This window comes from Cotesia glomerata, linkage group LG6 (genome assembly GCF_020080835.1).
Source record: "Cotesia glomerata isolate CgM1 linkage group LG6, MPM_Cglom_v2.3, whole genome shotgun sequence".
NCBI classification, from domain to species: domain Eukaryota; kingdom Metazoa; phylum Arthropoda; class Insecta; order Hymenoptera; family Braconidae; genus Cotesia; species Cotesia glomerata.
The window spans coordinates 16,806,745-16,833,449 of NC_058163.1; the positions used below are offsets into that span (position 1 = coordinate 16,806,745).

Sequence of the window (26,705 nt, forward strand, 5' to 3'; positions counted from 1 at the left end):
GTCTCGATGAAGCTCTTCGGAATCTGAAGTAACATTCACAATAGTACAACGGTCTGTTGATGTCCACATTTTATATTGGATTTCATTAACATCAGATTCATTAAACGACACACGAAAATAATCAGCGATTTCTTCATTATTTGGACAACTATTGCACATTCTGGAAAATCACGATTCTTTTGGATTGCTACAAACTAATTTATTTAATAAATTTTTGTAAATTGGCTGAGATTCTACAACCCAATCGGTGTTTTTCGCAAATTTTGGAAAATTACATCCTAAATGGAATAAATGTAATAAGATTAATAACTAGTTTTAGTACAATTATAGAGAATGTCAAATACACAAGTACCTTCTAACATCAATTGTACATTTTGATGAATAGTACAAACACATACGACATGTGTAGTTCGATTTCCATCACAATCCTTCACAGACTTAAAATCTTTCATGCCCGCTAATTGTTTTGAGTTTTCTTCGCTTTCATAAAAATCAATGACAAGTTTTTTTACATCTAACTTAAGCAGCTGATTGCCTGAAACTTTTGTGGGATTCAAAGTATTAGTAGTCATTTCACCAGAGTCTAAATCAACATTCTCAGATTCACTGATATCATTTTTAAGATTCAGTACCATTTTTCGAGAACAGCTAAATTCAGATGCTATACGACTGACTTCCCAACTGTCGGATAAAATTGAAAGCAGCTTCTTTTTTATTGATCTGTAAAGCAAACGATCGATCGTATTAATATGAAAAAATGAAGATATTTTAAAATGATAGATTGTTAAAAAAATTTACTTGTCACTTTCAGCGTTATATAATTTCTTCACTTTAGCTATCATGGAGCAATGATCTTGATTAATCTTTCTGTAGGTAGATTCAGGTACTATTCCAAATTGTGATTGGAACTTATTCTCTAGGGCAGCATAGCTCTCATCAAGTTTTTTTACTCCATGATTTTTTTCAGAATATAACCTTAAATTAAACGCATTGAAAAATAATTAAGTAAGTTTTCACTCAGTAAATGAAAAACTTAATCAATAGAAAATTTTTACCTGTCTTTTTCAATAAGAGGAATTTTCAAAAATCGCTCTAAAGAATGATCATTGTAATCACATAGATTGTCGCTAAAATTACTGACAGTTCGAGATAAACTGCCTCCTTGAGTACAAATTTCAGCTGATATACTCAGACTTTCAATACTAATTTGACTTGAAATAATTTCGTCTTCCTCTGATGCCGGCGGAATATATTCTTTGACACGGAATCGACAACGCACACATAACATTGAAGTCCCTCGCGGTTTCGGAATCACTGTAAAATCACAGTGAAATTTTAGTGAGATTATAGTAAAAAGATAGTGCGACCATGATGAAATTACGGTGAAATCACCATAATTTTGTGCCATTCGGTTACTGTAGTTTTATGGTCATCTCACAGTGGTAATGCTGTGAGTTTAGAGTGGTACCACTGTGAATTTACAATGAATCCACAGTGAATCTACGGTGAATTCACAATGAATCCACAGTGAATTTACGGTGAATTCAATAATGAATCCAATAGTGAATTTATGGTGAATTCACAGTGAATTCACCGGGGTAAAATAATTGTATATAATTATTTCCATGAAAAAAAAACTATCTGTCGGGAGCAGGAATCGAACCGCGAACCTCATACTCAGAAGACTGACTTGCTACCAATTGACCTAAGAGAACATCGCGAGAAAATATGTTCGTGTGAACTACAAGTCCTGCATATGTTATATAAATGACTATTTTTTTTTTCGTTACATATAATTATATAAGAATCATAAATAATTTTTCGAAATTGCAAAACCATCTCATATTATTACATATAATTATATATTAATCATATATAATTATTCGAAATCGCAAAAACCATTACATATAATTATGTATAATTATACATGATTATATATAGTTATATATAATTATACATGATTATATATAATCACAAAAACCATTATACATAATTATATTTAAATTAGATGTAATTATATATTAATCATATACAATTTTCTTACCCCGGACCCAATGAGTTCACAGTGAAATTACTATGAATTCACAGTGAAACTCTATCATGAACTAACGGTGTTACAACTATCAGATCATTCTGAAGTCACGGTTAAATCATGGTAAAACGACGGTGAAATCACAGTGAAATTACTATGAATTCACTGTGGAACTATTGTAAACTCACGGTGTTATCTCTGTGAGACTACCATGAATCTACAGTGATACCACCACTAAACCATAGTGACGAAATGGCACAAAATCACTGTGAATTCACTATGAAATTACCGTGAACCCACAGTAGATTTACGGTGAAGACGATTTCACTGTGAATTCACTGTGATTTCATAGTAATTCCGAAACTGCGAGGGGTGTCATCTAAGTCAGGAAATTTCCAACGATCTTCGTCGGGAAATTTTCTTAAATCTTTAACTCCTTTTTTATCTAAAAGTTTCGTTTAATTAGATGTCAAAAGTCAATATTAAACACAAGGCCATTAATTCAATTGGTTCTACGTAGAGGTTATACATAAGAGGTCAAGTGCACTGTATTAGTTACTTACGTGACTCATTGAATGGATTACAACAATTTACTGACCGTATACGTTTACTCATGGCGATGAAATATCGAAGTAACGAAATAATTATTACTTAAAAACTTGAGCAATTATATTTTTGTTAAGAACAAATGATCCGAAAAGAAATCGCTCAAAAAAGAATCACAAAATGAAAGTAAATAGAGGGAGTTGTAAGCGCCATCTGCATGATAAGTGACGAAGTATAGACTCATCTTTTAAGCAGGTGGTTCAAAATTTCTGAGTACTATAATTTTAGTATTAAAGAGAAAATTATATTACTATTCTGAATTATATTACTGCATAGTGAATCTAACATTTAATTTAATTGTGACGAAACAAAAAATATGTACACTGATGAGTTTATGAAAAAATAAATATTTTTATTCAAAAGCTGAGAATTTTTCCTACAAAATACAATGGTTGTCGATTTTGTTTAAAAATGTTTTTCATATCAGAAAAATTGACGAAAAAGTTGAAAAAAAATTTTTTCCAAAATTTCAAAAAATCATAACTTCAAGACCGCTGCGTATTAAGAGCTAAAACGCTCAGGGAATTTTTGTCTTATGATAGAGAACACCTCCATAAATTTTAAACATAATCCGCGAGGGTCGCCCCGTAAAAATGTTCTTATTTGGTGGAATGACCCATGCATATAAAAATGCTTGAAAGAAATGGGATTATGGACCTCTTCACAAAAGAACAAAAAATTTTTAAAGTTTCGTAAGATTTTGACGTTAGGAAGCCCTAGCAAAGCTAGTTCATTTATTTTTGCGATTGTATGTGTGAGTTAGGGGGGTATTCTGGTCAAGAAGCTTGAACTTAAGGTAATTTTTGAAGTGTCGTAATGAAAAAGCAATCAATATTTTTACTACTTATTTTGCACGACCCATAATACGAAGCATCAGAGAGTTTTTTACGATCGAAAAATTGTTTTGCCTCGGTTTTGCAACTATTTAATTAATTACACGATTGGTAATCCACAGAGAGTACTTAATTTGTGCATCATTCGATAGATAATTTAATGGAGATTAATTCTGTCACTAGTGAAAATCAATTTAAAATAATAAAACAAGAAAAAAATATCAAAATAGTTAGAAGAAAATTCCTGTCAATCATCAAATTTTCCAAGTGAAACACGATAACTTGTGTAGAAATTCACGAATTCTGTCAGTTGTTTTTTTTTAATATCTTGAGATCCACTTTGCAGAGATTAGTATTGCAAATGGTCATCTTATTTAGTGTTGTGTAATCGTTATTAAAAAAAAATAAAATAATAAAAAAAAGTACACATGAGTGTTTGTATACCTATATAAATCCGTATCAGTAAATCTTCTACTGACGTGCACAACAGCAGATGCTGGCGCACACTCAGTGCGCATGATCAGTTTAAAACACCGAGCGATATTTGAAATGAAAAAATTAATATATAAAAATTAGGAAAACGGATGACTCTAAGGGCCATCCCTGCAACTTCCAGCTAATTCCATACATAAGCACTCAAAATTGCACACATTGTGTGTGTGTGTGTATGTGTGTGTATGTGTGTGTGTGTGTATGTGTGTGTGTGTGTGTGTGTGTGTGTGTGTGTGTGTGTGTGTGTGTGTGTGTGTATGTATGCATGTATGTATTTATGTAAATCTCTCATAACTTTTGAACGGATCATCCGATTCGATCGAAATAAGCGGCGTTTCAAAGAGTTCCTTTGCTCTTAGAATTCTAATACAAGTTTACAAAATTTGAGTCAATGAATTTTGAGAAACCTCAAAAATAAAATTTCCAAAAATTCGTTCTTTTTAAATATCTTTAAAACGGTTGAACCGGTCGATCTTAAAAACTAATCAGCTTTTAACTTAGAAAAACCACGTCGATTGCCACCAGCCCGGTAAAAATCGGTTGATTCGTTCGTGAGATATGGTTGTCAAAAAAAATTGAAAAAAAAGTGTGTGTTTGTGTGTGTGTGTGTGTGTGTGTGTGTGTGTGTGTGTGTGTGTGTGTGTGTGTGTAAACCTCTTATAACTTCTGAACGCATTGACCGATTTGATAGCAGTGTCGACAGAAAACAGAAAAAAGTGTTTTTTTGGAATTACATTGAAATTCCTCGTTCAAACAATTCAAACATAAAATTGCTTTACCAGGCTTTAAAAACTGCGTCGAATGCCGCCAACTGCATGAAAATCGGTTCATTCATTCGAAAGTTATCGCGGTTTGAAAATTCAAAAAATAGTGTTTTATTGAACTTCTATCATACTTTTGAGCTCAGAAAGCTCAAAATGGAACGAAAATTGTATTTCTTAGCTCGAAGAGCTCAAAAACGCCATAAGTGCAATTTGAGTTCAAAAATACAATTTATGTGTTATTTTAAGCCCTCCGAGCTCAAAAATATAGCTTTTCTATGCTTTTGAGCTCTTCAAGCTCAAAAGTCTGATAGAAGTTTGATAACATACTATTTTTGGGATTTCCAAACCGCAATAACTTTTGAATTAATGAACCGATTTTCACGTTTGAATTGATCTAACTCGGAATTTCGGAGTAATTAAAAACAAACACTTTTTTTGGTTTTCTTAAAGGTCAACCCTGCAACTTCCCGCTACGTAAATACCCAAGCGCTCAACAATTCACTTATTTCTTAAGCTCTTTGAGCTCAAAAATATGATTTTTTTGTATTTTGAAAAAAAATTTTTTTTAACTTTTTTATTAATTTTTCTGATGAAGAAAACTTTTTTATTAAAATCCACGAAAAATATTATCTTGTAGGAAAAATTCTCAGCTTTTGAATGAAAATATCCATTTTATCATAAATACATCAGAAGACCCTTTGAAATCCAATTAAAGTGGAAAAATTGATTTTTCTCGGTGTGCGGTGCAAGGTACATCCAATTTGACTTTTTTTTCTGAAAGATCAGAGTTTTTCACACAAAATATATGGTTTTCCCGATTTGCATATTTTTTGTTCAATCACAATTAAATTAAACGTTATATCCGCTAAGTGTTATACGATTATTCGGGATAGTAAAATAATTTTCTGTTAAATATTTAAAATTTCAAACTGCTCGTTAAAAAATTGAGTTTATACGATGCAGATAGCGCTCACAACTACGATTCTATTTTCTTATTAAGGATGTAATTTTCCAAAATTTGCGAGAAATACTGATTGGATTATGGAAACTTAACCAATTTATAAAAATTTATTGAATAAACTGATTTGTAATAATCCAACGGAATCGTGCTTCTTCAGAAGTTGTAATAGATGTCCAAACAATGAAGAAATCATTAATTACTTTCATGCATCGTTTAAAGAATTTGATGTAAATGAAATCGAATTTAAAATATGGACATCAACCGATCGATGTACCATTGTAAACGTTATTTCGGATTCCGATGACTTTATTGATACCTTAGCGACGCTACTTGAGAAACTTTTAAAACATGACTTTATAGTAAAAATACAAAGTCGGTTTTTCCCTAATGCGAAATTAAATTTGAAGAGTGGTGAATTAGCGGTAGTTTTTAACTTGGTAGAAAATTGCGTTTGTTGTGCAGGAAGCTGCTCAAGGCTATCATTGGAATAATGACTAAGCTACTACATTTGAAATGGTGGTTTACTAAAACGAAAATGATACTATTAAGCATTTAGGCTTAGTTGGTATCTCAGATTGCCTTAAACTTGACACAGTTTTGATTTATTTATTTCAAGAACAATTGATTTCTTTTTTAAGAAAAAAATTTACTGTTATTGAAAGGATTTTTTTACTTCTCAGATGGAACACCTCAGCAATTTAAAAATAAAAAAACATTTACTAATTTATGTTATTATTATGCTGACTTTAGAATCATCGTTGAGTGGCATTTTTTTGCGACTGCCCATGGCAAAGGACCATGCGATGGGCTTGCAGGTCCAGTAAAACGTCATGCTGCTAGAGCTTCATTACAAATGGAAAATAAAAAACATATACTGGCACCACAAGATTTGCATTCCTGGGCAACCAAGAATTTTACAGGCGCTGATTTTACTTTCATAACGAATGATGATTATTTAGACAAAAAAAATGTGTTAGACGTACGATATTCTTTATCAAAAACGGTAAAGGGTACACAGACATTGCACACTTTTACCGACAAATGATGAAATTAGATATGCTCTTATTAAAACTGTATCAACATCTGAAAAAAGTTCAAAAATAAAAGTATTTTAATTATGAAGATTTTAAGTTTAATTTAATTGGGATTGAACAAAAAATATGCAAATCGGGAAAACCATATATTTTGTGTGAAAAACTCTGATCTTTCAGAAAAAAAAGTCAAATTGGATGTGGCTTGCATCGCACACCGAGAAAAATCAAATTTTTCACTTTAATTGGATTTTAAAGGGTCTTCTGATATGTTTATAATAAAATAGATATTTTCATTCAAAAGCTGAGCATTTTTCCCATAAGATAAGATTTTTCGTGGATTTTAATAAAAACGTTTTCTTCATCAGAAAAATTGATAAAAAAGTTAAAAAAATTTTTTTTTCAAAATTTCAAAAAATCATAACTCCAGAACCGCTACATATTAAGGGCTGAAACTTGTAGGGAATTTATTTCTTATTATAGAGAACACCTCCATAAATTTTATACATAATCCGCGAGGGTCGCCCCGTACAAATGTTCTTATTTGGTGGAATGACCCATATATACTGACATACAGACACCATTACGGGAACAGTCAGGGAAGCTTTCTAGGACCTCAAAACGTCGAGATCTGATGAAAACTCGATTTTTGAAAAACGGGGCTGAAAACAATACTTTCCCGATTTTCGAAAATTTTTAATTTTTTTTAGCGGGAAGTTAAAATTCAGGAAAGTGGTTAAACCTAAAGGCCATCCTTTCAACTTCCCGCTAATTCCATACTTAAACGCTCAAAATTGCAATTATTGGGTTTTGAAGCTCTTCGAGCTCAAAAATATTAATTTCATGTCATTGTGATTTATAAAACGTCGAGATCTGATGAAAACTCGATTTTTTGCAAGACGGGATAAAACCAATAACTTCTTGATTTTCGAAAATCTTCGATTTTCATAGTGGGAAGTTAAAAAAAATTACTATACACACAAAATACGAATTTCGAAAATTGGAGAGAAATTAAAATATTTAACAAAAATCGAAATATAGCTCATATACAGTGCTAAATAATAAATATTTTAACATCTCTGCATATAGAATTCCTAAACGCTTTACTAATTATACATTAATGAATTTTTAGAATATCGCAATAGCGATTCAATATTATAGTCGAAATTTTGTTATTTTTACATATTTTCTTCACTGATAACTGCTATAATATTTTCTTCATGTACCTAATAATTATGAGATCTCCTTACCTAATTCAATTTTAATATTATATCGATGGTCTAATCATGATTGCTGCAACAAGTTTGCAAATTGTCAAATTCAATTTCAGAAAGTTACTTCTTTATTTGTAAAAAATACTGACTAAAATTGGCAAAGCTAAAAAAGGCGAAATATTTTTCCATCGTTGATTCAACACCAGATATAGCTCATATAGACCAACTTACGCTTGTTATTAGATACGTTTTAGATTCAGGTGAACCATGTGAAAGATTTCTCAAGATTTTTCCGTCAGTGGGACATAAAGCTGAAAAAATGTTTTCTGCCATTACTTCCAAACTCGAAACACTGGGCATAAATATTAAAGACTACCGTGGACAATCATATGATAATGCCGCGAATATGTCTGGCATTTACAATGGCTTGCAAGCGAAAATTCGGGACCAAGCTCCTTTCGTCTTTTATGTGCTATGTTCTGGCCATTCTTTGAATTTGGTGGCAACTGCGACTGCTGAATCGTTTACAGAAGCGTGTCGCTTTTTCATGATGCTACAGAAAATCTATGTTTTTTTGTGAGCTGCACACAACGCTGGCAAAAATTAATGACTGAAATCGGAAAAGCAAAAAGCGTTAAAAGGGTAAATCTGACACGTTGGTCAGCTAGAGAGGATGCATGTAAAAGTTTGTAAGAATCTTGGCTCGAAGTTCTTAAAACTTTGCAATCAATCAACGATGATAGTACCGAAAAGCCTGTAACGCGACAGGGAGCGGCGGGAATACATTTGAATTTAGAAAAACTAAAAACGGCGATAATGGTTATTGTATGGGGTGTTTTTTTGGAGAGAATAAACAAAGTGAATGTTCAAATTCAGACTTCTAACAAAGATTTAATTACCACTAGAGTTATGTACGCGCGCAAGCGCGCGCCTAAATATAAAGTATATGTATTATTTTTATGCTTATGATGTATTTTACCAATCACATCATGAATAAATTTGATGCAACAAACAGTTCATCTCAATTTCAGATTTAAAAAAATGCTTATGGTTATTCGATCAATCAAATCACGAATAAAATAATGGCATATACATTTTAATACAAAGTTGTTTTTTTTTCTAATAACAAGTATCTGAAGTGTAAAAATTAATATTAATTGCACGATTAGATTAGTTATAAGAAATTTTTAGATAAAACATTTTTATAGTCGTTTTTATATTGATTAATGACGTCTATAAGTTAAGTAAAGGAAAGTACGTGTTTGGAAATGAATGGATGTTCATATCCTTTAAATCCTTTAAAGTAATCCTTTAAATTAAAATACATGAAAGTCTTGAAGTTAGTCAAAGGTCGAAACTCGCACAAAACGGGCCATGATTCATTATTGGTTAAAATTTAGGCGCGCACGTAGCGCGCTATTCGAATTTCTAGTATTTTTATTAAAATTCAACGGAAATTTGACGGGAAACAAAAGAGTAAACGCGAAATGACGAGTTTGTATGTGTGTGTGATTCTGTCTCTGTCTGCTTGTGTGTATGTATGTATGTGTGTTTGAGTGTGATCTTAAGATGAAGAGAGAGGGACAGAAGACAAATAGTATATTACCCTGACACTCGATGTTTTTCTTTTTGAGTGTCTGTACATAATATTGTTTAATTTTATGTTTATGTTATAATCTTTTTTAATAAATTTTTTGAAAAGAAGCGGAAAAAAAATAAAACAGCCGAAGACAGACGCGGAAAAATAGTCCTGCCGGTGAAAACACGGGTGTACATGTGTGTGTGTGTGTGTGTGTGTGTGTGTGTGTGTGTGTGTGTGTGTGTGTGTTTGTGTTTGTGTGACAAATTCTATTTCTTCAGGTAATGCTCGCATATTTTGTGTTAATGAAAACTGATGAAAACCTCTCCATAATAAACTGAATTTAATAGAAAGATTAACAGTTTCACTTCAAGTCGCCCGAGGTTGAACTGGAAGTAATTGACGAAAATCCCCTTCTAAAATCATCATTTTTCCGCCAAAAGGCATATCATTATCCATTATATGACGTAACGTACGATCTATAATTTCTAGTGCATATCTAGGCGACATTGGAGCTTCATCCCAAATAAAAACATCAATGTTTTCCAAATATTCACCTTGCTTAGAATTAGGTTTAATATAAGAGGATGAATCCAAGAACATTGGTACAGGTAACCCAAACGTTTTATGAACGGTTTTTCCGTTAGGTAAAAGGGTTGCTGCAATACCCGTATATGCCATTGTTCAGACGTTTTTATTTAAATTTTTTAGAATATGACAGAGTGTTGTATAAATAAACGTTTTTCCAGAACCACCAGGTCCATCTATGTAAATACAATTAGATGTCGAAAGCCTTTCACTATTAATTGAACTTAAAATAAAATTGACTACCTCTTTTTGACGGACATTTAGTTTATTGTAATACGTATGTGAGTCGTTTGCGTTTACAGTTTGTAATAGTTCACCATCTAGTAATCCATCATCAATTTCATTAATTTGAATCATACTGGGAAACGCCGAAAGACTGTAACCTTCACGATTCAACATAGAATTGATGTATATGTATGCTTTTTTCTCTCCTTTTTCTGCTCCGAAACGTCTTTTATAATCTTCGGACATAGATCCTTTAAATTCCTCCCATAAATCTTCTGGTCGAAGTGGCTGACAATGAATTAATATCTGAACAAATAAACAGCGTAATTGCCGTGGCATCATCCATATTATTGCTTCATTTAATGTTCTTCTCCACTCTTGATCGTCTTCTATCAGACCAGCTGCTAAACATGTAGATGTAAAAGAATCATAAAGAGTTCTATTTACTGTTCTTAGTTCTTCAAAACTTTTTGCGCCTTTGATGTGAACCAATAATAATCTTAGATGAAATAATTCAACTTGAGCAGGACTAATTGAATACATTCGTCCAATAACGTTATGATGTTTTTTTCGTGGCTGCCAACTTGCAATTTTAGTCTTATCGTCTTTTTTAAAAACATAATGATTTGGAATATCACCATAAACATATTGGCGCGCATTTGGATCACGTTCATTTAATTTAAAAAAATCAATTAACATGGATTTTTTCTCTAAAGCCTCTTGAAGTTCTTCTTTAGTACAATTATCATTAATAGTAATACTTTGTTCATTTGGTAAATGTACTGGTAACCGAATTATAGAATGACTTTTGTCTTGAAGATCTTTTGATATAATAGGCCAAACAGCTTCTACAGGCCCAACGTAACGAGCATCAACAAAATTACGTATTTCATCATAATCGTTAACGGTATTGAAATTATCAGGGTCATCACGAGAATCATGGGACGCATGAGCTTCTTCTGTAGTATTTGGTATGCTTCCGTTTACTATTATTGCTGCTTTATCATGGCCTTTATAAACATATTTAAATAAATATTTAACTGCTGTAATTGAGCATACAACTTCTACGTTAATATGACAATTGAAAGCTTTCAATAATTCAGGAATGTATTGTACAACATGACGATTATCAAATACACTGCTATTTCGTGTAAACCTGATTCCTTCGTCTCGGCGGCGATAATAAGGATAACCATCTGCATCCATCGTAGTCTCATTTCGAAAAGATTTGGGATATTTCTTCGAACAAATGCCATCGATTAAACACCAATCTCCGCACGGACCATGTAACATATTTTTTGTAACAATTTCAAATAAAGTTGGATCAATAACAGGGTCTGGAATTTCTGCAGAGATTTATCTATCAACCTGTTCAGGTCTAGTTATCTTAGAATTACTTTTCAATGTTATTAACATGTGTAAATGAGGTAAACTACGTTTTTGAAATTCTATGACCCAAATGTAAGCTGCAACTTCTCCAAAAAGTTGCTTTTTTACAATTGTATCAATTAAAGCATTTTTTTTAATATTAAAGACACGTGCAACTAAATCGGGCCTATCAGATGCAGTTTGTCCTGGCAATAAGTTTTCGGAAATTTCACGCCACTTTGGATTGCACGTCATAGTAAGAAATAAATCAGGTTTTCCAAATTTACGAACAATAGACATCGCATCTTGATAATGTTGCATCATATTTCTTGGTGAGCCATGAAAAGTTGAGGGTAAAATAATAACTTTTCCAATATTGGAATTTGTGTTATTAACAGCATTTTGCGATCGTAAATGATCTATTAAACCTTGATAAGACTCTGCTCGCAGTTTCGGCTGTTGTTTTTTCAAATATTTTAATCTGTCTGATTCAACTTCAACATACCCATCGACTACCCTGTATTGTTGTGTTAAGCGACGGCCCATAAGAAAGATATTGAAATCGTCTCGAATCGCTAATTGATACTTATAATAATCCGCGCGAGTCACACATCTTCCGGTTTTGTATCTATAGGTTATAGATATGTGCCATCCTTGATTTCCATGTGGATAAAAAAGAGGATAGACCCAAGGCTCCGAATTAGGATCAAGACTACTCAAAGTTTGAAATGACTTATCTGTTTTATTTTGAACAGTAACATATGATTCGGGAATTCCACCATCTGCCGTAGTTGAAAAAACTGCAGCAACTTCATTAATTCTCTGAAAATTATAACGTCTCGCATCCATGCCAGGTTTTAAAGTAAACATTAAATGTAATTCAGGTTCAATAACATTGCCATCTGAATCAACCGTAGAATTATCTTTTAAAACATCTTTCATCATCTGATACGATCGCGCAAAAATGTTATGTTGTCGTAATGTAGTATCAATTGCTTTCAAAAGATCAACATTACAATTAACATTCCTCTCAGATCTGCATTCGACAGCTTCATTAGAATCTACAATGAATAATTGTCCGTAACTGGGACTCTCATTTGGAGATGGATATAATGATGTATTTATTTTATAATATATTTGCCCTTGTATTTTAAAGAAATAAGGACCGCGTCTTTGAGACGACAAATTAGCTAAATTAGCATTAAAAGACGCGAAAGAGAACGAACTATTAAAATTTCGAATACAGTCAAAAAAATTCTTAGATTTTACATGTGTTCCTGAAAATAGTGATTTTAATAATTCTGGAGTATCTGGTTGAGGTCCTAAGTTTACTTCACCGTGTCGACAACAGTCATTAAAAGAATTGTATTTATTTGCAACTTTCTCAGCAGTAAAATGTTTTGCATTGCAATGCTTACATTTTACATTCATTTCTCCTATGTAATGTTCTGAAATTCTATTAATGTTATTGGTGTTGTTCAAATTTACTTGATTTGTAGGTTTATTAAAATTAACGTTTTGGTTAACTGAAGATCTATTAGAAGGACTTTCATCATTAGTTCTAGTGTAATTATGATCGAAATGATTTTGTGACGATGTATAGTCCGTAATCAATGGACGACAATAATCATGATCAATTGATTCATGCGATGACTCGGATGCATTAAGAAGTGATGTATTACTTGATCGAGATGAAATTTCAGGTAAAATAAATTTTGCTGACAATAAAGACGACCAATTATGCTCAGCGTTTCCTGAAAATGATGATTTGGTCGTTGTATTAATGTCTTCATTATCGATAGAATCAAGAGGAGAATCTGAAGATTCTACAGAAAAAAACTTGCCATTAGAATAGCTATTCTCAGCTACTGTAAGACTCGATGATGATCCTCCTCTGGATGTTGAAGGGATATTTATAAGGTTATTTAAAAAATCATAGGATGTTACATTTGAAGGAAGGATTATATTTTCAGGTATTCTTACGTTGACTGCTTTTATAGTACTATTTATATGTTGAGAATTTAAGTTATTCGAATGAGATGAATCGTATTGATTACGTGGTTTGTTACTTTGTGTCAATCGTTTGTTACGTTTGCGCTCTCTATCTTTTTCTCGTCGTATTCTTTTAATTTCTTCTTCTTCGGCAGGCGTACGTGCAATTTTTCTACGACCCATGGTTATGTAGAATTAAAAAATTAACAATAAGAAGAAATATTGCTATGAATGTTGATAACTAAAAAATCATCTATAATTATTATCGAATGGAAAGTAGTGGCAAAGAAAAATCTTCAGATCGAATAATTTTTGTCAATGAATTTATCGTATTATAATAAATTGTAAAAATTCTACCGGCTCTTAAATTTTTGTAATCTTTCAATGTAATAATAATTCTTAAAAATAGTAAAAAACGTGTTCATGTTTAATAAACATGCTATGCAATAAAAGAATAAATTTAACAACAGTATTATATTTAATTTTTCGATTATTGATTTATTTATTTTTAATTTAAAACAATTCGTGTTGTAATCTTAAGTTTAGTTATTCTTTTTGTTTTCGTAAAATTTAATTTTAGTTATTGTACATAAATTTTTATTTTCTAGCAGTTATGTTATTTTTAGTTTAATGGTTAATTTATTAAATTTCGAGTATTTAGGTTAATTTGTATGTATCTATAGTGGTTAATTTATTCAGTTAGTTTACTAATGTTTTATATTTTAGTCTTTGTTTATTGTGATAGTGAAGCGAAAAGTTTATTTTTAGAAAAATTACTATAATAATTAAAATTATTATAGTAATCGATATAGTTATTGTTATCGTATTCATAAATATATCCGCTCTTGTACATATATAAGTACACACATTTCTACTACATATAAATGATTTTCACACACTAATATATAATATTTTCTATTATATTCACAAATCGTATTTTGCAAATTAGATTTAGTTTATTACTATTTCTATTAATCTATAATCTATTAAAATTATGAAATAGTTTAATTGTTAATGTAAGAGATAAATATCATTTAATGATATTATTTTATAAAATCTTATTCTTTTAACATTAATTAATAATTATTCATAAGTCATTTAACGATCTTATTCTTTGTTAGATATTTTGTTACGCTATTATTTAGCCGTTGAAACAAGGGATCATAGAATTTTCCTCACACGTGTCTTTTATGGCCTTTTCTCAGAATCTTAAGTCCCTAAGGTTTCTCAGAACTCAACTACAATGTCCCTTTGTACTCGATAATAACTTACATTTATTTGAAACAAAATATACTCCATAAAATAAATATTCTACGATACAGAACCTAAACTTTCTAATTTGGACAGTGTTCACTATTTAAATAATGAATTAATAAAATAATTTAATATAATCTAAATTAGATTTAAATTTGCACTTCACTGACTGATAGCGTCATCTGCTGGATGCATTTAGAGGCATTATAGTACATAGTGTAGTGATCCTATAAGTAATATAGTGATCCTATCCTATATCCTATAATAAAATTAAGATGAAATATATGAAAATATATGTGTTGCAAACTATTCGTAACGTGATTGGCTGAAAGTAATTATAATATACATAAACGACACAATAATATATCATGAGCATATAATGTATTGTATGTATACTTTAGTTAGTCTCATTCATATATGTAATACTTCTATATGGACATTTTCTATAAGTGGAAGCTGTTCCGACTAAGAAAGACAGAAGAATAACACTTTCTCTGTCCTCTGAGGTTCCAGCTCGGTTCTGCGCATTCTTTTGTGCGCAAAGGGAAAAGCAGCGGGTTATTCAAAACAGGAATGTTATTATAAAAATTTTTTTTTAATTCAATGCAAATTTATTTTAAAATACAAAATAATACTAAACAATTATTTTTTTACTGTTTAGGAGAATTTAAAAAAATAATTTTATTAAAAAGAAGAAGTATTTTTGAAATTAAAAAAAAAATAAACCTCACTCAAACTATTTTTGTTTCTTGGAAATGCTTGTAAAAAATTTTAAATTATATCTTAAGTACTTGGACGTGAAAATATTAGTGAAATATAATAAAATAAAAAAATGTAACTAATCGTTTAACTGATACAAGTTTATTTTACACAAAAATTAGCATGCAGTTTGTTGATTTCTTATTGGTTATAAAATAAAATGAGTCTATTATATTTTTGCCGAACATAATTATCTTTAACTGATAATTTTTTGGCTTCATAAAAAAATCTTGTATTTAAATATACTTCAATAATCCATTTACATAACTGATAACGATGATTATCAGAAAAATTTTGAAGTAAAACATGATCGTTCATTTCTTTATTATCAAACATTAGTCCTATTTTTCGACATATTTCATTTGTAACAATAGTTTTTATATTTTTGTTCAGTAATTCATGAGAACGTTGTCTAATTATTTTTTCTGAAGGTATTATCTTTTGATGGTATTTTAAATGGTCCTCTATTTTTGATAAGAGATAAAAGAGGCATATATTTACTTGATTCATCCGAAATTAATTGATTTTTGCAAACAGGACAGAATATTATTTTAGAGACTCTGTGTGAAACATAACCCGCTATATATAGAACGATATTTTCAACAAATGGAGATAAATCCCAGCAATAACGAATATAATCGTGATCCGAAATATCGGGATTTTCAGTGTTTTGAAGCAAATCTGTATGTCCAATTTGGTCGTAACAATTTCTTGTGTTTGATGATACGTGTAAAATGTCTACATTGTCAAAGGCGCAATTACCATTTTCGAATTGTTTCAATTCATGCCTTACTAACAAACGCTTATACGCATTTTTAAATTGTAAAACATTAGGATTATTATTGAAACCTCCACGACTTCTGATAGCGCTAAAAAATGTTTCAATGTAATTTTGAGACAGCTTATATGTCAATAAATAAGTCATTTCTTCTTTTTTTAATTGATCATAAAGAGGAAATATATTCCTTAGAGCTATAATCATCCCAATAAAGCCAGTTTTTCGTTTAGTATAAATTAAAGGTGTTCCTTGTCATTACATAAATTAATAATGTAATTTTCAAATTTTAAAGCATGGTCTTTCATTTTCAGATAAGTTTCATCATTCAAAGGGGTATTGAATTCACCCTTAGAAAATTTATTTTTACAATTTAAAATATCACCAATATTGTTAAAATTTAAGCAAAATAAAGCTGTTTCAGAACTACCTTCGAAGTCCTTTTGGATTTCTGGATCATCAATTATTTATAAAAACTTTAAAGCTTTTGACACACTTTCGCTAAGTATTTGTATGGCTAATTTTACGTTCATTTTATTATTTTGATAATTAACGTGTTTTTTGGTTAACTTATTAGCTACTCTCAAGCCTTTTTTGCCTGGTAGGTCATACAATTTCTCAATGTATAACCACAAAATAGATTTATTATCAACAGTTTTGATTATTTTGTGATCTCCAAAAGTATTTCATATTAGTTTAATCATATGACAGAAATCATAAAATATATAACATTTTTCAGATGTCGCCGAATTACTAAAGTAAGGCTTAAAATTGGGTCCGAAGTTCAAATTAGCACTTAAAGAATTGCACATTAGGGTGGGTCAAAAAAATCGAATAATTTTTTTTTGACTTTATACTCTGAAAAATAGGTTCGTAGACACCTAAAAAGAATTCTCTCCAAGTATGAGCTCTTAATTATAACGGGAAGGTCCTCCGCTTTGCGGGTTTCTATTTTTTTCGAATAATCAGATAAAAAAATTTATATCTCGCTTCCAACTGCTTGGAAAAATATTCCGTGGCATAGACTTTGTAAGAAATTGAACGCTCTACAAAAAAGGTCTCTTATGATTTTTTCGAAAACCTAACCGATTAAAAGATATTTCTAGTTGAAGTTTGGCTATTTTAAGGAAAATATTCGTTTTTATTATGAATTTTATAAGTCGATGAAAAAAAATTATTTCGGATTGCAGAACTCATGATTTTGTAGGAAATTTACTGTTCTACAAAAATGGTCTCTTATGATTTTTTGATTAAGTGAAGCCGTTACGAGATATTCATCGTCAAACATTAACGAATATCAATATTTCCAGTTTTTGATCAATAATTCGATAAATTTTAATTTAAACTATGAGTTTCAGGAAAATTTACATAAATTTAAATTTCTATCATAAAAGTCACTCCTACAGGAGTTATTTGTTCAAAAATTCACTAAGAAGTTTTTGTTCTAATGATATTTTTTGTAAGCTTTATTTGTAATAATTTAAAATGTCAATTGCATTGGCATTTCATATTATTACGGTTGTTTAGTATTGTTATGTCCGAAAAATATGATCTTGGGATTCGGTAGCTGGACTATCGGAGGTTCGGATAACAGATGAATTTCCCTAACGAAAGTATCGTTAAGTTTTATTTTATGGGTTCGCGAAGGTGAAAACCCCGGAGAGGGCCCCTTGATTAAGACAATCGACCTCGGAAATAATAATAATAACCTCCACTTACTATTGCGAATCTTGACTCCAACGATGATTCTTTCTTTGATTGGACTTTATCTTCCGTTGCTTGGCCGCTTCCTTCCTCCTGTTGGACTGGAGGTTAAAGGTTGAAAGTTGAAGGGCTTCTTAATTTATGAATGATGGTACACTTTGATTCAAGTTTTTAGGTTTATATTCAGATTAAAGGCCCTATGGGCAAACACGTCTTAATTTACACTGATCACTTATTAACTAATACCAATATAAAATAGCGTTGAAAGCATATGAGTTCGTAACCGGAGTAACGACCCCGGCAAACAAAAGTTCGCCGATTATAATTCACAAAAGGAAAAGATGATTTGAGAGTGGGACCAGGTCACCGGAACTGCGGGAATCTCGATTATCGTAAACACGAATCGTGGCTCGAAGAATCACAATCACAGAACTCGGAAATACCGTTAAGGAACTCGAAATTGGAAATAAAGGAAAAGTGACTAATTAATTTAATAATTGAAGTCTGCCTACACGTGTCGGGGTGTAGGACTCACCCGGGCTCTAAGGCAGAACTGTTACCTTGTAAATGAGCTCTCGAATTATGGTGTTCACGTCTTTTATCACCTCGGTCGCGATTTGCAAGTGGGGCTACTAATTAAACAATTGGTTCCTTTTGATGAGGTGATAATGCGCGGTAATGTGTATTCTTCAGCCACGAGTGAGTTGTCGCGCAGTCCAGGTTGTTGTTCCCTAAATATGCAAGCGCTGCACTTTTCGGCAGGAATGGGAGGCCCTGTATTATAGACGGTATGCCGGATATAACAGCATCCCCCCCGAAAGGAAGGGTGCTAACAGCATCATCATATTAGTTTCTCTGGTTTTAAAATATAATGTTTCTAGATATGATTTATATATATTATCCCTTTTTTTTTTTTTTTTTTTTTTTTTTTGCAAATACGTTATTTAGATATGGTTAATCGTCATTATGTTATACACAAATACAAGGCAAAGTCCTATGTAATTTTGTAAATTTAAATATATAAAGGAATTTTATTTAGAAATTTGTTGAAGATTTCTCCATTATTTACTATTGCAATTAGTGGGTTTTTAATCGTTTTTATTGATTAATTGTCTTGATCTTGTATGATCTAGCAGCCACCAGATGACTATCTTTGTACTTATCATAAAACATAAGACGGTGAACCATTTCTGATCAAAGTATATTGCGAATATATGTAATTATTAGTTACCCCTATAATAATAATAACAGTAATAATAATAATAATAATAATGATAGTTATAACCATAAAATTGGTTTATCTAAAATTTGAGAGTTGAAAATTGGAAATTTTCTCTTTCTCAATTTTGAAAATTTGAGAGCTGAAAATCGAAAATTTTCCTTTTCGTATTATTTTTAGGTTACTTCTGAGATAATTATAGTAGTAAAAATATTCATTATAGTAAAAAAAAAAAAAAGTTTTCTCTTGTTTTACGTTTCTTCGTAGTTCGCGAGGCGAACTCCTTTCTTCTTGGAGTCTGTCCTTGGTTCCGTTTTCCGAGAAGTATTTGGTGGATTCTGATTTGACCCTGTCGATGGTTTCCTGTCCGGTGTTGTTTCGTTTGTATTTTGTAAACTATTCTCTTTTTTATCCCGTGGTGCGGGGCTTGGACTCAGGGTTTTGTTTTCTGGGTTGGTCCAATAACTCGTCGCTGTCTCTTCAGCTGGATTGAAGGTAATATTGTCGATACCGTTTCTTGGATTTCTGTATTTCTTGTTACAACAATAGCCTGGATTGTTTTTTGTTAAGCATTTTTGTATTATTTGGCGATAGTAAAGTCCCGCGATGAGGGTAGTAAGCCCAATTATTGTGATTATTATTCCAGAGTTTGTTGCTGTGACGTAACGATGTTGTCCTTCTTCTCGATGGTGCAACCCAATTCGAGTCAAGCGGTTGTTTGTCCCTTCCAAGCTCTCTCGACCATATGTACTCTTTTGTAGGGATCGTATAAGAGTCCAGGATTATATTTCACCGGTTGTAGTTCGATTGCGTCTAGGTCAGCCGTAACTGAGCTGGTGACGCTGAAGAGTAGGTGGGAGAAGAAGAAGATTATCAGCATGGTAGTTGGTGTGTGATTATTGCGACAGACCATATTTCTTCTTATTCGGTTGCTAGCTTTAATTTACTAGGATGTTTAATAATATTTTTTCCGTTTTCTACTTCTAGGATTAGACAAACCTTCTCTGTTATTCCCACAATTTCTTTGGGACCCAAATAGTAGGTGTCTAATTTGTTTTTACGGGTTTCCTTTTGAAAATATACAAAATCTCCAACTTTGAAATCTACTGGATGCCCCTTTTTGTCGAATCGCATTTTAGTTTTTTCTTTCGAATCTACTAAGGTTTCCCGAGCGATTGTTTTTGTTTCGTTTAGTCGGTTCATTAAGTCAACTAGGTATTCTGGATACGTATCGATTTTATCGTAGTCCGGAAATTCTGTAGGAGCGCGGGCCTTTTTTCCGAAGACTAGTTCATGAGGAGTGAATCTCGTGCTTACATGTACAGAGGTGTTGTAGTTGAACATTGCCATGGGGAGATATTCATCCCAGTCTTCGAAGGATGTTATAAAGACACGTAAATAATCCACTAGTGCCTGGTGACTACGTTCGAGGGAGCCGTTCGCTTGTGGATAGTACCCCGATGTTGTTACTCTGCGGATTTTTAAAATATCAGACAATTTTGCAAGTAATTTGCTCGTAAATGATGTTCCCCGATCTGATAAGATTATTCGAGGGCAGCCGTATAAGCTGATGTATTGGTTTATGAGTGCTTCTGCTATCGTAGTTGTCCTGATATCTGGCAGTGGGATTGCCGCGCAGTGTTTCGTGAAATTATCTTGAATGGTTAAAATATGCACGTTTCCCTTGGAGGTCATTGGTAGTGGCCCTACTGTATCGATAGAGATTTTGTCGAATGCGTCGTGTGGTGTGTCGGTGATGACCATTGGTTGACGCGTTTTTATTCTTGTTAATTTTTTCAATTGACAGGTTTTACATTTTTTTATATGTTCGTAAATTTGCTCCTTCATACCTGGCCAATAAAAGGTTTCTCTTATTCGCCAGTAGGTTTTGAGGACTCCTTTGTGTCCTCCGACGAGGCTTTCATGTTTTTCTTCTATGATTTTGGGTCGGAGTTCCACTGGAGGTACGACGATCTCCCCATCACATAGGGTGATTTCGACGGGGCAGTCCCAGAGCGTCTTCGTTAGAAGAGGCTGGATGCCCACGTCGTCGTAAGTGTCGCCTTTCCTCGCCATTCTGAGGGAGTGAATATTATATTTTTGTAGAGCTAGACGGAAATTACTCAGCCCGGTGATTATTTGGTCTGGAGTAATTTTTTCTCGATAGTGAGTGCCCACGAAAATTGAAAATACGCAGTATTTCCCGATCCGAGTTACTAATATGTCACCCAGTTTGGGTTTAGCAGCTTTTAAATCTTGTGGGTTGATAAACTTGAGGTCGCGTAACAACCGAGCTGCGGGGGACGCGATTTCACAGTCCGTAGTTAGAAAATGGGCCAAGTGATTGCGTACGTAGGTAAGTCCGTCCCTACTGTATAAAAATTTTATTGCTGATGTAGGCCTAGGTTCGGCGCTCGGAGTTTCAATACGCGTTGTATATTTCTTTGCTAGCTCTTCTTCTGAACTAGAAGATTCCGAAGGTGGTAAATTTATTTCGGCCTGTTGTTTGGCTGTTGTTTGAGTTATTTTGCGATTTTCGTCGTTTTGAGAGTTTTTATGGACTGTCGTTTTATTGGTTAGTTGTACAGGAGTTTCACTTGTGTCCGAGGCAGATTCTGTTGATGAATTCGGCTTTTGTTGCGGATTTTCAATCGCTGGGACGGGCTGTTCTGATGTTGATGGTTCTCCGAAGGTCACTCTCTTTTTCGCCCTAGGAACCGTTGCTGTTTGGTTAGGCGACGTGTCGTCTTCCATCACACTGGAGCAGGCTTCAGGGTTGTCGTCGATGTTAAATGTGGGTAGTTCGGAGAGTCGATTTCGTCGTTGAGCGATTACTGTTTCGTCCGCAAACGGTCTATATGGTGTTGATCCTTGATGTGTGGAAATATCGATTATTTTTCCAGAAGACGGGTCCCATTGTATGCCTTGGGTTTCGAAATTTTTGAGCATTGATCGAATTAAAGTAGGCGTTTCCGGAGCTAATCTAATATTTTCCTCCGGTACCGGGACGGCGCTGGCTAGTGATGACTCATCGATTTCTGTTGAGATGACGGTGTCATCAGGTTCACTGGCCGTTGAAGTGTTGTCGTTGCTGCTGTTGTCTTCTTCAGCTATTAATTCAGTGATTTCATTCTCATTTTCTGAGTTATCCGTATTGGAGTCTGGATTAGTGGGGTTTACTACCGTTCGATCTTCTTTTTCGTTCGAAACTAAGTTTAATGGATGATATGATGTTGTTAACGATCTTTTGACTTCTCGAATGACCTCTTTGCTAGGTGGTGTTTTAGGAAACTGGACCCACTGTGGGTCTGCTGTGAGAGGCGTTGCTGGTTTTGTGGAACCGCGTATCCAGGCTGGCGCTACTCCTCTGACATTACCGAATTTTTTTGCAATTTTCTCGAATCTTTCGATGGATTCATTGACGCTAGTTCGAATCGTGTCAATATTTTGCGAGGTGTTTTTGATGGGCATTGTTTCGTTTATCGATTCTATTACTTCCCCCCCCCTCTTCCTCGTCATCGTCTCCGTCATCACCGGAATCAAAATAAGTTGCTGGTGCTAGTTCGCGAACGGGATCTATTGATATTTCTACCCGTCCGGACTTCCCCCCTCCTTCATTGGGAGGTAGGAAAACGTCGTCAGAATCGGCCGGAGTGTCTTGTTCTGAACCGTTCTCGGTTGATTCCGGTTCGCGATATGTAACGGGAGGGTTTTGTGAACCGCGACGAAGTTCGGATCGTAAACGAGAGGCTATTGTGTCTCGAATCACAGGGAGACTCTGAACTCTATTATTACGGGAGCCGGGTGGTCGACCTCTTTTCTTTGCGGGCGCTTCTGTGTTCGTGCCACTGGCTGGTAATAATAACGTTTCAGGAATCGAATTATTTACAATTATTTCTGTATCTTTGGTATTATTTTGAGATTGTTGCTTGTGAATCTCACTCGTTCTTCCCCTCGGGTTGAATGACAAGGCGTCGGCGTACTGATCGCCTACGTTGGTTTTTATAACGACTGTAAACGTGAATTCGTTTAATTTAGAACGCCATTTTCGCTGACGTTCGGTGAGATCTCGGGTGTCTCTCAGCCAGGCAACGCAAGCCCTTTTTGTTTGTACCGTGAATTTATTACCGTATAAATATGGGCGAAATTGTTGGACTGAGTATACTAATGCTAGACACTCTTTTTCATCCGGTGTGTAACGTAATTCGGCGTCTTTTAATATTCGTGAGGTGCAAGCAACGATTTTATCATTTCTTGTCACCTTTGGGTTTATTACTAGATTGTTACGTTCTGTTTCAGATAAGTCAAGTGTGCGGTCATCGAACTCTTGACTTAAGATACCCGAAATTCCTTCGTCTGATGAACTAACGGCTAAGATGAAGGGTTTCTCAAGGTTCGGGTATGCTAATGTGGAATCTGCACATAAAGCAGTTTTAATGTCTCGCATGGCAGAGTCTGCTTCTGCTGACCATTTAAAATTTTTAGTTTTCCTAGTTAGGTCAGTCAGCGGTTTCGCTCGGACGGCATAATTAAAAATAAAACGCCGATAATAATTTGCTAGTCCAAGAAATTTTCGCATCTCAGTTTGATTTCTTGGGTTGGGGGCCTCGCGGAGGGCTTGAATTTTTTTTGGATCTGGTTTGACGCCATCTCTAGAGATAACGTGACCCAGATAATCTACCTCAGCACAGAGAAATTTGCATTTATCTGGTTGTAATGTTAGGCCCGCTTCCCTTAGTACTTGGAATAATTTTCGTAACCTGACGCCGTGTTCTTCTAGAGTACGCGCGTGTAGAATTATATCGTCTAAGTATATTAAGATCCAGGGCAGCCAGCCTAGTGCGGTGTTCATCATTCGCTGAAAGGTGGCTGGAGCACCTTCTAGCCCGAAAGGCATTCTAACGTATTCGAAATGACCGAAAGGGGTGGAGAATGCTGTTTTTTGAGCGTCTTCCGGGTCCATAGGGACCTGATGGAAGCCACTGGCGAGATCGAAAACGCTGAAAAATTTTGCGTCTCCTAGTTGGTCAAGAAGGCCGATAATCGAAGGGAGGGGATATGCGTCCCCGATCGAGATTTTATTTAAATCACGAAAATCAATTACCATTCTCCACTTTTTAGCTCCGGTAATGGGGTCAGCCTTTTTCGGCACTACCCATACTGGAGAGCAGTAAGGAGATTTTGAGTTTCTGATTATACCTTGTTGTAACAGGTTTTCTACCTGTTTCTGGATTTCTTCTTGATGTTGTTTAGGAAATCTGTACTGTTTTATATGTACTGGTTTATCTGTTTTAGTCGGAATTTTACACGTAGCCCGGTTGGAACAGCCTAGATTGTCTCCGGGAAGGTGGAATATATCTGTAAATTCGCCGACTATTTGTAAAATTTGAGTTTTTTGTTTATCGTCAAGATGGTGAGATGGAATCTTCTTTAAAATTTCAGAAGTTCGTTTTTCCTGCGTTGAAACATCGACTGTAGGGCCCTTGCTGATAGCATCGTCAGAGCCGGAAGCTGAACTCTCGATTTGGAATTCATAATCTTCTAGGACCTGTGGATCTAGGTCGAGAGTTACTGATTCTTCAGTAGTATTAAAGGCCATACAATTCGCGTAACCCTGGTCTGCTAGAACAATGGCATCGCCAAGAAATATGCCTTCCGGTGCCGGAATACGTGGGAGGTATCCCTGTAGCAGACCTTTGGGCTCGATTGGTATTGGTACAACCATTCGAGTGCGAGGCGGAATTGTGAAGATCGGTGATTTGGCTATGTCTAGGCTGAATGGAATAGGATCTCTGGGTCGAACAAGTATGGTCAATGTTTGTTCGTAATATGATAATTCTGCCTTTTCTTTGTCTAACCAGTCGTTACCTAAGATTCCCACGCCTGGGACCGGTAAGTCGTCTTTGCTGACTTGGCATGTAACTGGAACTCCGAAGATTTTTAAATCTACGGTGCCTAATGTTTCGACTGGATCACCGCTGATTCCCCGAGCTATAACGCGACGACTGAAATCTATATAAACGTCAGGGAGGAGGGCTGTTTTATTTATAATGGAGACATCCCCCCCCCGTATCTATGATAAATCGTTGGTATTTTCCTAATAAGGCTGAGCATTCGACGTCTATTTTTGGACCGCTACCTACTGCTAGCAGTTGAGATTCGCAAGCACCTCTCTTGATTGAAAAAGGTATAGGTCGTGTTGGTCGGTTTCTTAGCACCATTGTGTACCAGTAGAACGAGATGTTCGCTTGTTCTTTAATTAAAAAATCGTTGCCGAGAATCGCTAGATAGCCGCCTAGACGCTGGGGTACGACGCGGAATAGTACTACTTTGTCAAATATTTCGATGGTGACTATTCCTATTATTGGTTGTTGGTTCGATCCGATCCCCCCCACTTGGCCCATGTCCTTGCAGAGGAATGTGGTTTCGTTGGCTAGAGCGTCGATGCTGATGAAGTTATAATTTGCGCCTGTGTCGATGAGCATTTCTATTTGGTTACCGATAAATTTTGGGCTTTTTACCATGATTACAGGTCCTCTACCGGTAACAAGAGCGATGCCCTTTACTGGCTCCTCTGACGATAAGATGCTGCAGTCATTGGTTGAGGGCGTGGGGGCTGGCTCGTCATACCCTCGATCTGGCGAGCGCCCGTTGAGTTTAAAGTCGGTTCAAGAGGGTCTTCGCCTGGGCTCAGGTTTTTCCTGGGACAACCCGGGCAGTTACAGAACTCCGAGCTTTTGATGTGTCTCTCTAAACGAATCGGTGCGGGTTCCTGGTCCTCTTGTGGTGACTGAGGGTGAATCGCTTCAGTCACGGGGTTCGCGGGGAGAGTTTCGGGCGTCCCTTGAGGGTAACTTTGCATGGTTTGTTGTCCCCTCGGGATCGCTGGAGTTGAATGTAGCTGACCTGAGTGTGTCGGGTAACTCTGAGGTCTGTAAGGTTGATAGTAACCTCCCTGTTGGTAAGGGGCTTGGTATTGGCGATTTCCGTATGCCCTGTACGGTGTTCGATATTGCCCTTGACCCGAGGTGGGCGGAAATTGTTTTCTCGGATAGCTATTTTGAGTCGGTGGCATCCCATTCGTCGAGAATGCCATAGCTTGTGGTGGTTCACAATCTGAATCTTCGCAACCGGGGTCTCCACACGGAGGTAACCCATAATATGGCTGTTCTACGACTTCTAGATAGTCAAAATATTGATCTTCGGCCGGTGTATAAAATTCAGGGCATTCGGGTACGCTATAGGCGAACGCGATTGGTTTTGGTTTAACGTACAAGTCCGATTCTGGGGCCTTGGCCCACGGATGACC

The 26,705-nt window shown here is 34.5% G+C and overlaps 3 protein-coding genes across 3 annotated transcripts in view; 1 reads left to right on the top strand and 2 right to left on the bottom strand.

Moving 5' to 3' along the window:
* Positions 1-26,705, top strand: part of LOC123267761 — a gene marked incomplete in the record, with an annotated part of 391,343 nt that overhangs the window by 60,658 nt on the left and 303,980 nt on the right.
* LOC123267767 lies at positions 21-1,541 on the bottom strand. The gene is made up of 4 exons (XM_044732606.1): positions 1,056-1,541; positions 799-975; positions 353-720; positions 21-278 (listed from the first exon to the last, which is right to left on the bottom strand). Exons 1-4 carry the CDS (start codon positions 1,406-1,408, stop codon positions 169-171), a joined length of 1,008 nt encoding a protein of 335 aa, XP_044588541.1. The 5' UTR covers positions 1,409-1,541; the 3' UTR covers positions 21-168.
* Positions 10,197-11,531, bottom strand: LOC123268010. Its single transcript, XM_044732893.1, has one exon. The coding sequence runs from the start codon at positions 11,529-11,531 to the stop codon at positions 10,197-10,199; it is 1,335 nt and encodes a 444-aa protein (XP_044588828.1).

Coding starts and splice junctions, on each gene's coding strand:
- LOC123267767 (XM_044732606.1), bottom strand. CDS start 1,408: ATGGCACAAAATTATGGTGATTTCACCGTAATTTCATCATGGTCGCAC. Junction 976..1,055: donor CCTCTTATTGAAAAAGACAG/GTAAAAATTTTC, acceptor GTTTAATTTAAG/GTTATATTCTGAAAAAAATC. Junction 721..798: donor TATAACGCTGAAAGTGACAA/GTAAATTTTTTT, acceptor TTTGCTTTACAG/ATCAATAAAAAAGAAGCTGC.
- LOC123268010 (XM_044732893.1), bottom strand. CDS start 11,531: ATGGATGCAGATGGTTATCCTTATTATCGCCGCCGAGACGAAGGAATC.